Raw genomic sequence first — 17149 nt, forward strand, 5'->3', positions numbered from 1 at the left:
AACACTTTCAAATTACACCTGTGCACCTTAATTAATTCTACATGTAATTATATAATAATAAGCAGATAATACCCCCCTTTTTATTTATTTATTATTTTTTTCAAACATGTAATTATATCTATTCAATGTATTATCCTTTATACATAACATTTCAAACTTATTTTTATGGTGAATTTTTGTCTTGATAAAAGTGAATCAAGAAACTTTTCAGCATTCATTCTTTTCATACCCGTTCAAAAACCCATCCAAATATTTTGAAGTGTAAACTTTAAAAGGTCTATTTTACAGATTATTGTGAGTTTGACATTGATAGATTAACAACCATTGAAAGCGGAAGGTAAAAACCTCATTAGTAGCTTGATGGGGCACCACTTATTTAACATAAAGAGCTCTGGTCTTGTATTTACCATTAACGCTGGATCAGTGTATAGAATCATTATTCTGATATAGAAATTTACATTATACCATACACCCTTAACTAACAATGTACCCAGTGTTAATACAGTGAAACCTGTCAAAACACAACCCTAATTTAGGTAAGAGACTCTCTAGCAAACAAGAGTTCTAATTTGGGCAAAGAGTTGAATTTAGAGGTTATCATATATATATAGCTACTTCCATATCCAATGCTGTATCAAACAAAGATTCCATATATTCCTGAGGGTCCAGATGCCTGAGGGCTGATATAGGTCGAGGGTTGATACAGCATAGGATATGGAAAAAGTCATATTATAACCTTTTTATCATATACTGCACAGTGTAAATAATAAAGTACAACATCAAAATGATTAGCAATTACACAATTTGAATGTAACTAAGACGTGATTTTGAATGTGTTGAACTAGAAATAAAAGAGATATGGCATGTTATGCATTGACATGGCACATGCGGGGTCAAGTATGCCAGGCAGACATGGATCGGGCCCAGTTTTGGCACATGCAAAACAACCCTTATCATGAACAAGATGATCATTTTGCTTTCTTTTTAACAACAAAAGCTCCACCATGGGGATTCGATTCCTGGACCACTGTGCAAAGGGTCATGGTCATTTTAAATACTAACCTATACTTTTTTTTGAACATGCATTATCATAACGGAATAAGATAAATTTAGCAGAAAAATAACTTTTCAAGGCAAGTAAACGTATACAGCAGAAAAGTTTCTTTGTCCACAATATCATGCAAGAGAAAGCATACAAGGTTTGATTTGTGTTATGGAGCATATACTTCCTTGGACAATTAGTGGTTTGAAATAGCTTGAAAGGTAAAACATATCCATTCAATATTAATTACCCTTATCATACTACGATAGTGAAATAATTAGATCAATTTTATATGGACACCTCACCTGGTACAACTGAAAAATAATGTTCATACCCCAGACCCCAGAACAGAATTCAATGAAACCATGATTTCAAACAAAATGTATACATGGTCTGCATTCTCAGAGGAGCAAAATAGGCCATGTCTATTAATATAAATGTCTACAAATGGGCAAATTCTTCACAAAACATTTCGTCCGCCTCATGAATGATGCTATTTTAGGTATTGATAATATAACAATACAGAAATCATTGCATGGAGAAATATTGATTTTTCTCACCTGGAAAAGCAAACATCAAACAAACGAACAACAAAGACAGCAGGTGTATCAATAACCCTATCATAAACATGGCATACCTCTGATTCTGTCTGCCCACTGAACCGTGAACGCGTCAAATATTGATGTCTGTACGCGTTTTGTACTTGATTTAAACTAAAATTGGCTGTAATTGGTATAGGTCTGCACTGAAACCCAGTCTTTTTGAAACAGACAGGTACACTTTTTCAAAGAGGCAAGTATATATGCTACAACGGTTTCATATGATCGTCGGTGGTTCAAATTTTATTACTGACTTAGTAATATCACGTAAAGTTAAAAACCTTTAGAATAATAACTATATACCAAAATATACACTTCAGTGATAGATGTAGTGCTAATCATACCCATTTACTGCAACTAGGAAATTAAAAAAATGAAATTTATCATACAAGTTTTATTTCCATCTAAATGTTGCCGCATACTTGCCACCATTTTTAAAAATATTCATGGGGGAGATTTCGTGCGCTCAAAATTAAAACATAAATAAAGTGGATGTATATACACGAACGGTATAACATATCATTTTAAAATGGTGTCACTCTATTTATTCTCTCAGGTGAAATTATTAAATCTTGAAATATCAGAACAGTTTAACAAATTTTGTGGTTAAGATTATCAATTCTAGGGTCCGAGATAGGAAATCTCCCTCCAAAATAGGGAGAGCTGGCAAGGATAGGCAGCCTGGAAGTTTTTATGTTTTATCGTACTTTACTTATCCCAGTAGTCAAAATCAACAGTGATGATATTAATGCCTTTATATTAGGAATTTTCGCAAAACAACATGCAATCCACATAAAATTCTCTAAAACTGCTAAATGTTATTGAAAACCACTGCAATTTCAAAAAAGTTTTGAATTTGTTTAAAACAAATGAAGGAGAATCATCAACAATGGGAAAGTGAACATCTGCTTACAAAACTTGTTACTTTACTGATCATGAGTTCCACAATTAAATTGAATGGATAAGTATGGTTATCATAATTAACACACAGTGTTAAGTATTACTTTGGATAAGTCTGGCTTTCTATCAATTCTTCCTCGGTAGATCCAGATTATCAATAATCCATATTATAAATAGTAAAACATACACACAATGACTTGTGTGATTATCCAGATTATACCTATATATATATATAGTTTGAACAAATACATTACACAGTTGTAATTCTCCTGTTATTCAGCACAGATAATTACTTACACTTACTTAGTGAGACAAGTATTCTCAAGAATTAGCCAACTTCAAATGTCTAATACCTTGAACCCCTGTCAAGTGTGATAATTTAACCAACAGTTTAGTTTGGACTGATCATAATTACTACAATTGTTTATTTCATTCTTAGTGTTAAGTCTGGAGACTTATCAAGGGCAGAACAAGGGATAAGTTATTCAACGGTAGCCAGTTAAGATTTTTGAGGGATTTCTTAACCTGTTTAAGTAACAATGATAAGAGGCCCAAAGGGCTTGTTTTTGACATCTTGATATTTCAGCAATCATTGCAAAATATTCTCATTAGAAGTGATATTGCAAATATTTTCCTATTTTGTTTAAGATCAATATGTACATGGTAAAATGGCCTGTGTTATGACCCCGAGACTAGTCAAGGTAAGCCCTTTGGATGGGGCCAGACCTTGGGTCTACTCTTGGTAGTGTGAGTGTGAAAACCTCTTCATGCCCAGCAAGCAGTAACATGAATATGGTAATGCGATGGGGATCTCAACTGTTCGCTGGGTATGAACAAGGACTGAGTCCCATGGGGAAGGGCTGGACATTGAGGCTGATCCTTGTATAGAAGCCTGTAGAATGGTTGTATTCATCTAACTTGTATGTGTGTGTAATGGCCCAAGGATGCTCCAGACCAGATTTGATTTTAAGATTCACCTTCAGTTCCCCTTATTGGATCCCATCTCTCTCCCCCCAGGTGGGCAACATCATTCATTAATACAAATGAGTCTCACCAAAAATGTTTTCGTTAAAATTTAGTCAAAATCCATTTAGCTATTTTGGACTAGTGATATTTTAAAGAAAAAGTTAGTGGAAAAGTTGTTGCATAGTGCCACAGCATATTATTATAAGCTCATCTGGCAAAAAAAACTGACAATACAGATGATAAGCTAACCTAAATAAAACAATACACAGACAGACTATCATTATCATGTGATGTGCCTACCTTGCTGAGGTGGGCTATTTTGTCCATGCAGTGCTCCCTCTGTCTCCTCTCCTCGTCAAGCTCATTGGTCAGTTTTCTTAAGGTCACCTTGGTCTCCTTTTCAATCTGCTCCCGCTCCCGGGACATCTGGAGCCGATGGTCAGCCTGGAGGGACTGAGCCTCTCGGTCAACCTGGATACGCACCTGTTAATATCAAAACAGAGAGAATTGATTTTTATTTTATTCAAAATCTCAAAACAGTCACAACAACAATAGGGAACCCCCTCTGTTCAAATTGCAAAGGAATTTTACTCATTTATGTCATAGATTGATAAAGTTAAATACCTCCTCGCGAGCCTCCTCCCTCAGAGTCCTCTCGGTTACCCGTCGCTCCCCTTCCAGCTTCTTCACCAAGTCAATCAGCCGTGAAATCTCATCCTCCTTGGCCTACAATATCATTACACATGATACACAACACACAAGAAAACGAACATCTTTTATATGAAACCCTTGGGTATAATTCATGTCAATGAAAGTTCTAATAAAAATAATTCTTTCAAATCCCTATTTCAAATTTCATTTTTTTATTTTTTATTTATTTAACCCTTTCATCCCTAGGTAACTTTAGTGGACTTTACCATGCATGTATTTGGATGAGTCCATTATGGTCCACAGTGGTGAAAGGGATAACAAAAATATTTAGATATTTAATTATTTTTTTTAGATATTTTTTTTTTTTTATCAGATTTCCATTCTTCATGCATACCAGCTAATATCTATTGATAAGTTCAAAAGAAATACAGTATGAAACCAATCAAAATAATGAACATTCAATATCTTAAAAGGAGTATGCTTAACAAAGTTAGATAACTCTTGCAGAAATTGAAATTACTGAATATAAAACTTCTGGAACTCTTACAGTGAAACCTCTACAATTAACTCTATATTATCAGAACCAAAACAGCATGGAATTGACATGTTACAGAGGTTAATTTTCTTTAGAATTTTATTCAGAAGTTTGAGGCTGAAAATATGGTTTATACAGGTTTCCAGATTACACAATGGGGTTTACACATGTTTGAATTCGCTATCAAAATATACAATATTAGAATGATTGAAATCAAGTTCATGCAATTTTTGTTTCAGTGTATATTAAAGAAGATTATTCTACACCAAATAATCAATTAATAGCGTTACTTTATACTAAAACAGCAATTTTAAATATCATTTTATCAAATACATGCAGCACAAAAATATGACCTGATATCAAATGTCAGATTGTAAATCAGTTAATCTTGATGAGTTTTATTTTATCATAATACTGATGACTTTGAAATTCTGATACATGAAACGAACATGTTATCTAAAAACCCACACAGAAATGTTCTGTGTATAAAGTAGTACTTGTAAAGATTTTTTTTAATACAATCATAATTACATTAATCCAATAAGTTTTCAGAGAACCACTTGGTAACAGAAGTAAAATGAATATTCATGAGGCAATCACCAGAAAGACAAGTGAAATATAGAATATTCGCCAGTTAAGGTTCTTGTTGCTATATTTAAAACAGGAATTAATCCTTAATGATTAGTTCCAGTTATCGACATGAAGACTGTGTGGCTATTTCGCCGATATGGTCTTATGCGAGTTACGTCCCTTCGTTCGGTGGTTATAAGTAAGTCAACTGATTAATCCGGCAATAGCTTAAATCCCCCCCCCCCCCCCCCCCCACTCATTCTATTTACTTTACTGACAATTTTTGTTTGCTTCCAATTTTATATTTCAGAAGTGCACCATACATGTTGTATTAATTCACATCGTCGTGGCTTCACCCTAAAGCTTACACAGTCCAGGAGTCTGGCAGAGTTTCACTTGGGGCAACACAATGTGCTAATTTTTGGAATTTAAAATGACACTTTCATATAATACTTAACAGCTTTTATAAGTGGAATTTTCTGTTTCCAGTTTCCATTTAATCCTAGCTGTTACGTGGGCAAGGCCATGGCCATCATATGCCAAAAATAATATTAATAATATTATCAAGTAATAAATTCAGCTCTTACCTACTTGATTTTCTTGTGTTTGTCTTTTATTTGATAACAAACAAATTTAAGTAAAGTACTGAGGACAGCCAGTACTGAAATATGTTTTACTGCGTACGACAACAAAATAGAAGTTATAAGAATTAATACTTTGGTTTCTTTGTGTTTTATGTTCTATTAACAGCTTTGGTCATTTAAGGACATGCCAGGTTTCGGTTGTGGAGGTAAACCGGAGTACCTGGAGAAAAACCACCAACCTGTGGCCAGTACCTGCACGGGGACTGTACCATTTAGGACTAAAATCCAACAAGAACAGGCAAACATAAAGATTCTGATAACTTCTAATATTTGTTAATATGCATATGATCATATAAAACCTGAATGAGGACAGGAAAAAAATAGTACATGTTGAAAAGAAAAAGTTACTGTCGAACGTCATTACTCTGAACTTCACATCTAAGATTGTTTATACAATGTAACATAGTAGTGTTTGGTTTCCCAGCCAATATATTTCAGATTTCTGGTTCATATCCCAACTGTTTGGAAGGTTTTTTTATTACAGTATTACCAACTTCACAATAAAACTAAGTCTGATAGTAGGTAAGTAGAATATAGTACATATTGTTACTGTGAAAAATGTAGTTTAATACCACAAAATTAAGACGTTAAGAATCATTCAAATCGGTTCCTGTTATTATCAACACCTGTATTTATCCAGCAATAAGCCCATGCCTGGTAATAAGCCCACCCAAATATGTTGGCATTAAGTAAAATTACCAATAAATACTACTTGATTGTCCAATAATAAGCTCATCCCCCATTTTGAGTCAGAGAATGTGGGTTGGCACCCTCGGTTTATGGCAGGACAAATACTGTAGGTTTGATGGAATCCATGTTAATGGAGAAGTGAATGAATCGTTATACACAAAACAACACATATAATACCTTTTTGTACTGAAAACAAAGCATATATACAGGGATCAACATTCAACACAACAGACATGTACAGAAAACATTTCACCATCAAAAACACAACAGACTTAAGTATCTATCTCGTAATGAAATCCCCCAATCTTGTTTGGTGACTTATTGTTTTTACTTTGTTTCTTATAATTCTTCTTCTTCTTCTTGTTCCTGCGTAAAATTTTGGCCAAGCGTTTTCTCAGAAACTATACGTTGGATTCAATGAAACATCACAAGAGTATTGGGGAGTGTGCCTAGATGTGCAAAAGACCTTTTTTTAACAGCTGCGATCGTGGCCTCTGATTTATTGACACATTTATAGGTGTACGCCAAGGAATGTCAATGGTCCCTCTCTTGGTCCAATATTGCTAAAAGTCTGTGTGTATGCATCAGTATTATGGCATTGCGATCCTTTTCTGATGCATCTTTGCGACTATGAGGTCAGTTTGATGGACCCCATTACAATTAGTACTTGTTCTTTTTCTGTTAGTCAGTCAAAACGACCTGTCATGTTGGTGTCCGATAACCAAATTATTGAAGGTAAGTCAATATTCATAAAGGGAACATAGGTTGATTTATAATTCATAGATAGAGGTGAAGCTGTGACGTGCCGAAATGTGTACTGTACTCTAAACACCTGAGGCTTTAACAGGTGGTCATACTTGAAAATTCCACGAAACATTCAACACAGCAGGTCATTTCAGTCGGACTATTCTTCATTTAAATATTTGTATCCTGAATAATGGCCATTCTTAAAATGTAAACAAAATCCAGAAAACACATCTTAGAATATAAAAACAAACATCGAAAGCAATACAAGTTTCCATTAAACCCTTCACCAAATCAGAACAAGCAACACATTATGATGAATCAAAATCAAGATTTTGACAAGCGTACTGGTCATTAAGCTTTAATCAATGACCCAAGTGTTAGCTGCTCACCTTGATAAGGTTCATGTGTTCTGTGAGGTGCTGAGAGTGTTTGTCGTCAGCACGGCTTGCGGTTTCACGATGTTCCTGCTCCAGTTCACGACGTAATGTCTCTAGAGCCTGCTGCTTGTCCAGAAACATGTTCTCTCGAAGCTGCACCATGGCTGAGTCCTAGTAATAAACAATTTGTCTAGTAATTTCTCAAAATCATACTTGCCATGTGCCACTGTTTTAGAGGTAAATAACCAAATTCTTCGTTTTTTTTTTTTTTTTTTAAATCAGTTCATTTCAATATGTGGTAATTAGTTCAGAGTCATCAGTTGAATAGTATGAAATTCAAATGAAACTGTAGGAGTTGTCTAAAAAAGATTTTGTCTACAGTTGGGAAAACGCGTGTGTTTGGTTTGCTTTGTTTGCGTTTTATATCCTATTCTCAGCTTTGGTCATTTAAGGACATGCCAGGTTTTGGTCGTGGAGGAAAACCAGAGTGCCTGGAGAGAAACCACCAACCTGCGACCAAACCTGGCAATTGCCCAATGTAGGCCTAGAGCCTGCCAAGCAGTGGTGGAGGGCTAGTGATCACAGATGGTCAAAAGCCTTAACCAATCCACAGGGACTTGACACGTTCCTGTGAACCAATCGGCCACTGTGACCCCACCCCCCAAAAAAAAACCCACATGGACAGACATGCTTCAAGTAGTGTGGGTTATAATAAAGAAATGTTTATTTCAGCAAAACCTACCATCTCCTTTCTGAGACTTTGTAGTGTGCGCTTGTGATCCTCCATCATGCCCTCTTTGGCAGCTACCTCCTTTGACAACCTCTGTTGTACATCTGTACTCCTCTCACTACAAGAACAATATCATATGTTAAAGGCAAAGAATAGTCAAGAGCAGTCATCTATGGTTACTTGAACCATTGCTATGGTTATCTGTAGTAAGTTTTAAAGTCCATGCTTTGCTTACTAGAAAGAAAAAAAAATGTTATCTCTATGCAAACTTGAAGATTAGATTTGATATCACTGGAAGGGTTTCCTGAGGCTAGCTGTTAAATGTCATTGCTACGGATACTGAAGTTTGATTCTAAGGTCTTTAATATAAGTTACTTCAATGGTTACCTTTCAGGTAATTTCTGGTTACCTGTGGTTACATTAAAGGTAAAAACTATGGCTACATGTGGTTAGATTAAAGGTAAAAACTATGGCTACATGTGGTTATGTTTAGGGTTATGACTATGGCTATATGTGGTTACGTTTAGGGTTATCACTATGGCTATATGTGGTTACGTTTAGGGTTATCACTATGGCTACATGTGGTTACGTTTAGGGTTATAACTATGGCTATATGTGGTTACTTTTAGGGTTATCACTATGGCTATATGTGGTTACGTTTAGGGTTATCACTATGGCTACATGTGGTTATGTTTAGGGTTATCACTATGGCTACCTGTGGTTTCGTTTAGGGTTATCACTATGGCTATATGTGGTTATGTTTAGGGTTATCACTATGGCTAATTGTGGTTATGTTCAGTGTTATCACTATGGCTTTATGTGGTTATGTTTAGGGTTATCACTATGGCTAATTGTGGTTATGTTCAGGGTTATCACTATGGCTACCTGTGGTTACTTTTAGGATTATCAATATGGCTATATGTGGTTACGTTTAGGGTTATCACTATGGCTACATGTGGTTATGTTTAGGGTTATCAGTATGGCTACCTGTGGTTTTGTTTAGGGTTATCACTATGGCTATATATGGTTATGTTTAGGGTTATCACTATGGCTATATGTGGTTATGTTGAGGGTTATCACTATGGCTAATTGTGGTTATGTTTAGGGTTATCACTATGGCTACCTGTGGTTATGTTTAGGGTTATCACTATGGCTACCTGTGGTTTTGTTTAGGGTTATCACTATGGCTATATGTGGTTACGTTTAGGGTTATTGCTATGGGTACCTGTGGTTACGTTTAGGGTTATCACTATGGCTACCTGTGGTTTCGTTTAGGGTTATCACTATGGCTATATGTGGTTACGTTTAGGGTTATCACTATGGCTACCTGTGGTTACGTTTAGGGTTATCACTATGGCTACCTGTGGTTTCGTTTAGGGTTATCACTATGGCTATATGTGGTTACGTTTAGGGTTATCACTATGGCTACCTGTGGTTACGTTTAGGGTTATTACTATGGCTATATGTGGTTTCGTTTAGGGTTATCACTATGGCTACCTGTGCTTACGTTTAAGAGGATCACTACAGTTACCTGAGGTTACCTATAAGATAATCACTATATAATGATTACCTGAAGTTAGCTTGAAGGACATATACTAAAGTTTATCTTTAAGGTCATTGTTTACATAACCTAAGGTAAGCTTTGAGACTGTAACTATGATTACCTGAGTTACCTCATCTATGATGTTGTAACTACCCTAACCTGAGGTTAGTTATAAATTTTTACCACAGTTACTTGAGATTATCTATGATGTTATTGCTATGGGTACCTGTGACTGCTTATGATGTTGTTTCTGTGGTTACCCAAGGAAAACTATGATGTTGTAACTATATGGTTACCAAATTTTAGTGATGAAGTCATTGCTATGGTTACCTGAAGTTTGCTATGATGTAGCTAGGGTTACTTGAGGCTAGCTATGATGTAGCTATAGTTACCTGAGGTTAGCTATGATGTAGCTAGGGTTACCTGAGGTTAGCTATGATGTAGCTCTGGTTACCTGAGGTAAGTTATGATGTAGCTCTGGTTACCAGGGGTTAGCTATGATGTAGCCATAGTTACCTGAGGTAAGCTATGATGTAGCTTTAGTTACCTGAGGTAAGCTATGATGTAGCTAGGGTTACCTGAGGTTAGCTATGATGTAGCTCTGGTTACCTGAGGTTAGCTATGATGTAGCCATAGTTACCTGAGGTAAGCTATGATGTAGCTAGGGTTACCTGAGGTTAGCTAGGGTTACCTGAGGTTAGCTAGGGTTACCTGAGGTAAGCTATGATGTAGCTAGGGTTACCTGAGGTTATCTAGGGTTACCTGAGGTTAGCTATGATGTAGCTAGGGTTACCTGAGGTTAGCTATGATGTAGCTAGGGTTACCTGAGGTTAGCTAGGGTTACCTGAGGTTAGCTATGATGTAGCTCTGGTTACCTGAGGTAAGCTATGATGTAGCTAGGGTTACCTGAGGTTAGCTATGATGTAGCTAGGATTACCCGAGGTTAGCTATGATGTAGCTCTGGTTACCTGAGGTAAGCTATGATGTAGCTAGGGTTACCTGAGGTTAGCTATGATGTAGCTCTGGTTAACTGAGGTTAGCTATGATGTAGCTAGGGTTACCTGAGGTTAGCTATGATATTATCCCTCTCCTTGATGGCTTCCTGGTGGAGGTTGACATTTCGACAAAGATCGTCAATCTCCTCTCGCATCTCCCCAGATTCCCGGGAAGTGTTACGCTTTGTCTCTGCCATGTGAACTTTTGACCTATCACGCAGATCCTCATACAGTTTTGTCTTCTCCTGCAAATACAGCATACAGATACTAATTTTCATCAACAAAAATCATCTTTTTTTTCTGTGTGTGAAGCTTAATATTGTCCCTACTCAGAATAAATCACTTGATGTCTAGATAATAAATGACAGCAAAATTACAGATAACTATTCCACAGCCAAAAACAAATCAAAAATGACCAAAGTCAGAGGCTGTGATAAACATTTGTTCAATAGTTACTTTATAACACTAATAAGTGATACTGTTTTAACTTTAACCTATATTGATATATTTTGTTTTCAAAATATTCTCTTTCATCTAAAAGTGTATAAAGTGAAATCATAAGAACTAATACAGGAACATTTGATATAAAACAAGATTAGATTCCTTACATGGATGATTTCATTTTTTTCCTTTTCCATTCGCCTGTAGGCAGCGTCCATCTTGTGGAGGCGCAGAGCCACATCATCGCCATCATGTCGCTCTTCTAACTTCATATTCATTGTCTCTATCTCCTGAAACAAACAGTTTTAACAGTGTAACATTACTTTTGTTTATGTTACGGTTTAAACATCCTCACAACAGCTATGGTCATATGAGGACGGTGCCTAGGGAGACACCAAATATGAGAACTTTGTTTGTTAAATGTGAGGAGTTTAATGCCCTCACAACAGCCAGTGTCATATGAGGACAATGCCTAGGAATACACCGCCAGAAACAGAAAGTAGATAGAAAAGAAAGACGGCAGGAAAGACAGGAAATGAAAGAGATCCCAAGTGTTGTAATAGGGGCAGCAGATCAATTTTGGCCTCTTTCATGTCCTCTTCTTAAAAGACAGGGAAGAAAACCCTCAATTCTGCAGTGGCCCCCCACATTAGTTGCCTCTTAAGAATATACAGTGGGATACAGCAGCAGGTTGAGTCTGAAGTGTTGCAATGGAGGACAACAGACCAATTACGGCCTGTCTAATGTCCTCTTTGTAGAAGATATGGAAAATAACCTCCGATTCTGTAGAGGGCTCCACATTAGCTGCCTCTTACAAATTGCAATGGGATACAGCAGGCTATTTCTTTCCCTGAACACTCACAGGGGCTCTAATGTTACCAGGACACACATCATTAAAATATAATCATATACCAATTCAACAGATGACCTCCATAAAGAAACCATTTATTAAACTTGTTACTTGGAGAACCTGATAGCTGTATGTGGAACCTGATAGGTGGGTTTATGAAGATAGACAATGATTACAGGCTGACGAAAGCGACAACCTGACTGAAGTAGCCAGGTTAACGAGGATTCACAGTATTTACCATCATATTGGTAAAAAAATGAAATTTCTGATGAACCATACTGTTAAATTTTGCTTGTATATTTTTACAGTCTGTTAAGATTTAAAAACAATTATCACAGGGAGATATATATCACATCAGATAGAAAAGTTAGAAAAACAAATTCTAAAATAAAGAAACATTAACTAACCATGGAATTATGTCGAAAAAATAATTTCACATTTTTGCTTTTAAAACAATAATGGATGTGAATCTTATCAGGGACTAAAGTTACATTGTGAACTTAAATGTAGTTTTATGTATACTTTTTTGTGGAAAAACATGTATTTACATGAAAACTTGTTGATCAAGCACAACAGAGAAAATTCTATCATATAATACATTGCCTCTACTTTTTCACATTAATGGCAAAAAGACCACTAGAAGACGTGAAACTAGCCATCTAAGCTACCTCTTTGAGATCTTCCTTTTCCTTGCGGGCTTTACGCTGTTCGTTGAACAAGTCTTCCTTTGCCAGTTCCAGCTGGCGGACCAACTCATCTCGCTCCAACTCTAGTCCATCCATCTGTCGCAGACGCAGCTTGAGGCTGTCATTTTCTTTCACAAGGTCGCGTGTCTACAAATATAAATACAAGATCACATATAGTGTCTTAACAAACAAATACCAGGTGTCTATCAACTACACAGTAACTAAACAATAATTGACTAATTGAAAGGTTTTACGTCTGCTTCACTACCAAGTAGTTCGGTTATCCAGCAGACTTAAACAATAATTATACAGTGAGGTACTTAACCCCTTCACCCCTAAAGTCACATTTGAACCTTACCAAATCAAAGACTGGGCAAGGCCAGTGTAAATATGTAGGGGTGAATGAGTTAACACAGTACAATATCCCTAACAACACATCAGATTTCTATACTGTAGCCTCACCTTGTCATCAGTCATGTCGGGACGCCTCCTGTCTCCTATTCGAGACCTCTCCTGATCCTCAATGTCCTTCATCTCCTTCTTCGTCCTCTGAAGGTCCTCAGACATCCGTTCATAGTCCTTCAGCAGGTTCTCACGCTTAAACTCTGTCAGCATCAGCTGGGTCCTGTCAACATTACACAATAATAAACATTTAACAGGGTTCGTACAGGTATTTAACTAAGCAATTCAAAGCTTTTTAGGGTCCTTATTTTGTAAAATAATGTCCTAAATTTTCCAGCCATTTGCAAATTCTTCAAATAGAGAGATCTGGATGTGTCTAAACTCACAAAATAAACACTAAACAACCCAAAAATCTAACACTGGTCGGTTTTTCATTTTCTTGCACTTTCTGAATTAATTTTAATTAAAATAACATTCTGACAGTTTCAAGAATTTTTTGTTAAGTTAAGGGCTTTTAGTGCCTATTCATCAATTCAAAGGCAACTTTTTTTGTTTTTAGGGCCTTTTGAAGGTGTCTGCAAACCCCTTTAAAATCCCAAATATGTAAAGAAAGTCAATGTTTTCCCAAACGCAGCAGAGCCCTCACCATCACTCTCTCAAGTGAGCTTTTTTCAAAATATCAACAAACTTTGAAAGGCATACAATGTATCTTACCAAATTGTATTATTTGAATTTTTCACTGCTCTATTTATCATGTTTACAGGCAGTTCATTGGTATTTGGACAAGAAACTAAACAAATACTTCAGTCAATTTTGCACTTACCATCAAACTAATAAGAACAGATTTTTTTTTTGATTTTTTTTTTACAATGGTGGATATTTAAATAGGAGGATAAAAAATCTACAAAAACTAAACAAACATGTGGAAAATGTTTGGCAAATGAACAATGAATGACAGCTGACAGATGAGTGATAAAAATACAACTGACAGCTAGGTGACAGGTCTAAATGGAAAACTCAAATACACTGATGCTGTCATTACATCTTTATACACTGAAACTCAACCAAATCACCTTGTACAATCAAAGAGATCGAGGCAAAAGTTAAATGAAGAATCTTTCAAGCCTAAAGTTTAGTTGAAGATTTTATAAAAACACAAAAAACAGGAAAGGTGAATGAATTGTGAACAGTGGAAAAAGGTTTCAACAGTCAATTTGTTTACAATGCCATGTATGTTTTATTTTTCATAATGAAAGGGTGAATCAAAATTGAAACAATTTGATCAGTCATCTTCAGTGCCTTACATATATCACGCCAGCTAGGTGTCACCTACAACATAAGTTATATCACTTACCTAGCATCCTCTGTTTGAGCGTTGACAGCCTTCAGTTTTTTCTCGGCTATCTGGACCTCGGCACGAGAGGCTTTCCATGTGCTACGGCTGTTTTCCATCTCCTCTGCAGAGTCGACCTGTACAATGTTAGAGCACCCTAATTATCAGGTATACAATATCACAATACTGCATTCTGGGAAAATTTCCCTTTTGCCTTAACTGGTAATTAACTCCTAATTCGCCCTAGAGTTAATTTTGACCTTCACATTAAACTAATACCTATGTAAAACATGTTGTAAACAAATATTCACTATTATGATTAATTCGCCTGCATTATGGAGGGGGACAAAATACAAAAGTTAAACGTGGCAAACATTTTTCTGAACACAGAAGCTCATGATTGAAGTATCTAACTTACAAAATTTATGGAATTCAGCCAGTGTTTTTATTTGCATATTTCAGGGACACAAACAAATGAAAGACAACTATTTCACTGTTAATAATAAAAAAAAAAATTTCAGTTACAAATATTTTTCCTAAACAATATTCTTTTTAAAACCAATATATTACTTTGACATTTATATATGGTCACCTCTGGGTTTTGACAGCAGAAAAGGTCAGAAAAACATATTTTCTCTTAAAGTCACATTTCGGTTTATATCAGTGAAATCTACTGTTTTAGATATACAGGGTGTGAAAGTGTTAGCCCCAACTTTCCATATATTACACTGACCCCATAAGGGTCTGTACAGGGTCAGTATAACCAACTATATTCCAAATTTGAATCATCAAGGACCTTTTTTCTCTCCCAAATAATACATAGAGTAGTGTGGGTGGCTCTCATACTTGAAATATACTGAATTCTTGAAACACTCGACCGTTTAAAATATTTATGCTTTTTTTTATTCTTTACTGACAATTACTCACTAAACATTTTTGCATCCAATTATGCTATTTTCATTCACCTAAATGGCTCCACATTTGTTGATAGTGCACAGTCTGCTCAAAGTCTTGAATACAGCGAATGAGACATAGCCTTGCTTTAATATTTTAACTGGCTTAGGGGAGGCAACTCTTACGTAACTCAAATGTATTGCTACAAAAAGTCACTAGTTTTGGAACAAGTGAACATATGTGTTGTTTAAGTTGTGAAGCCATGGTGCTGGTGCCGACATGTTGCACTGTAATAAGATAAAGTCCCTCAACAGCAAAGGATTACAAAAAAGTGGGTAGGGGCTCACATAAATAACCCCACTCTTTCCTGAAGTGCATAGTCAAGTGTGATATGTTTGTCCCTTTATTTATTAAATGACCTTTGGCCACCAAAATATAATCGATTGTTTGAACAGCCACCATCTGATGATAGTATTGTTGCAAAATTTTCCCGTTGAGCCCCCCTCCCCATGCAGTACATGTACTTGATTGAAGTATAAATATATTTGTAACAGGAGAAAGAGAGACGGCAAGACCGAGATTCTAACTCAGGACCTTTGCTCTAACCAATTGAGCTACCTTGTTGCCAACAATTGACCCAGTCCAGATCCACTACATTCTTCCCTCCTTCAACAATGTCTTCGACCCCAGGACACAAGAGACCCTATACCACCTTCGATGGGTATATTTCATTGAGCGCCAAATTTGTAACAGGAGAAAGAGAAATGCAACAGCCAGACTGAGGTTCAAACCCGGGACACTCCGAACTCTAGACTGACGCTCTAAACAATTGAGCTACCTGTTCGCCAACGATCGACCCAGTCCAGTTCTGCTACATATTTTATAGCCAAATAAAGCAATGGGATTAAGCATAAAACCCTTTGTCTTTTATGTACTCACCCCAGGATCATACGAGTTCCTACGTCTGTGGTTGAATCTGGGGCTAGTGTTATCTCCCTGTAGGTCGGACACCTGTAACAAACGGTGTCTGTGTTCATGTACGGAGTAATACATACACAACTGATCATATACCTATACTATATAATGTCTAAAATTAATTCAACTTTTGAGAAATGAAGTTAATCACAACTGTTTGAATCACATAACATGTGTTAGTAACAGTGATTAATATCCAAAGGACTACAACAAGTTTTAAACGTTTCAAAAGAAATGAAATTATAAATGACTCCGCACTGTGGAACGGAGACCAATTTGTCAAATACACAACGGTAGTCAAGAAACTAAGGGGAATTTACATTGCATTAAACAGCATTTATCATGCAAATTAAAGGCTCAAATTTCTCATAAATATTTAATTTTAGGTTCATTTTAAGCGAAGTATTTAAACGATTTTGTGCCAAAAACCAATGCACAGATGATAGAATGGTCCAAGACACTGGGTATGTCAAATGACAAATTTATAGCATTGCGCATACATTAGTGCGAAAGTACAGTACATATATACAGAGGATCTGGGACCCACCAGAGGAACTGTTACATTTCCAGTGGAATATA

General features: G+C 36.2%; 1 protein-coding gene across 9 annotated transcripts in view; it reads right to left on the reverse strand.

Moving 5' to 3' along the window:
* Positions 1-17149, reverse strand: part of LOC110462203 (myosin-3-like) — a 133212-nt gene that overhangs the window by 24456 nt on the left and 91607 nt on the right. For 8 of the 9 annotated variants that reach the window (XM_021516055.1, XM_021516051.1, XM_021516056.1 and 5 more), the window contains 11 exons: positions 16535-16606; positions 14723-14838; positions 13429-13591; positions 12949-13113; positions 11598-11720; positions 11056-11234; positions 8464-8569; positions 7734-7892; positions 6775-6783; positions 4132-4233; positions 3808-3990 (listed from right to left, as the gene is read on the reverse strand). In XM_021516055.1, coding sequence (XP_021371730.1) covers positions 3808-3990; positions 4132-4233; positions 6775-6783; positions 7734-7892; positions 8464-8569; positions 11056-11234; positions 11598-11720; positions 12949-13113; positions 13429-13591; positions 14723-14838; positions 16535-16606 — 1377 coding nt within the window. The remainder of the gene's footprint in view (positions 1-3807; positions 3991-4131; positions 4234-6774; positions 6784-7733; positions 7893-8463; positions 8570-11055; positions 11235-11597; positions 11721-12948; positions 13114-13428; positions 13592-14722; positions 14839-16534; positions 16607-17149) is intronic. The other variant, XM_021516050.1, reaches the window with a different exon arrangement.

This window comes from Mizuhopecten yessoensis, unplaced genomic scaffold (assembly GCF_002113885.1).
Source record: "Mizuhopecten yessoensis strain PY_sf001 unplaced genomic scaffold, ASM211388v2 scaffold10759, whole genome shotgun sequence".
Classification (NCBI taxonomy): domain Eukaryota; kingdom Metazoa; phylum Mollusca; class Bivalvia; order Pectinida; family Pectinidae; genus Mizuhopecten; species Mizuhopecten yessoensis.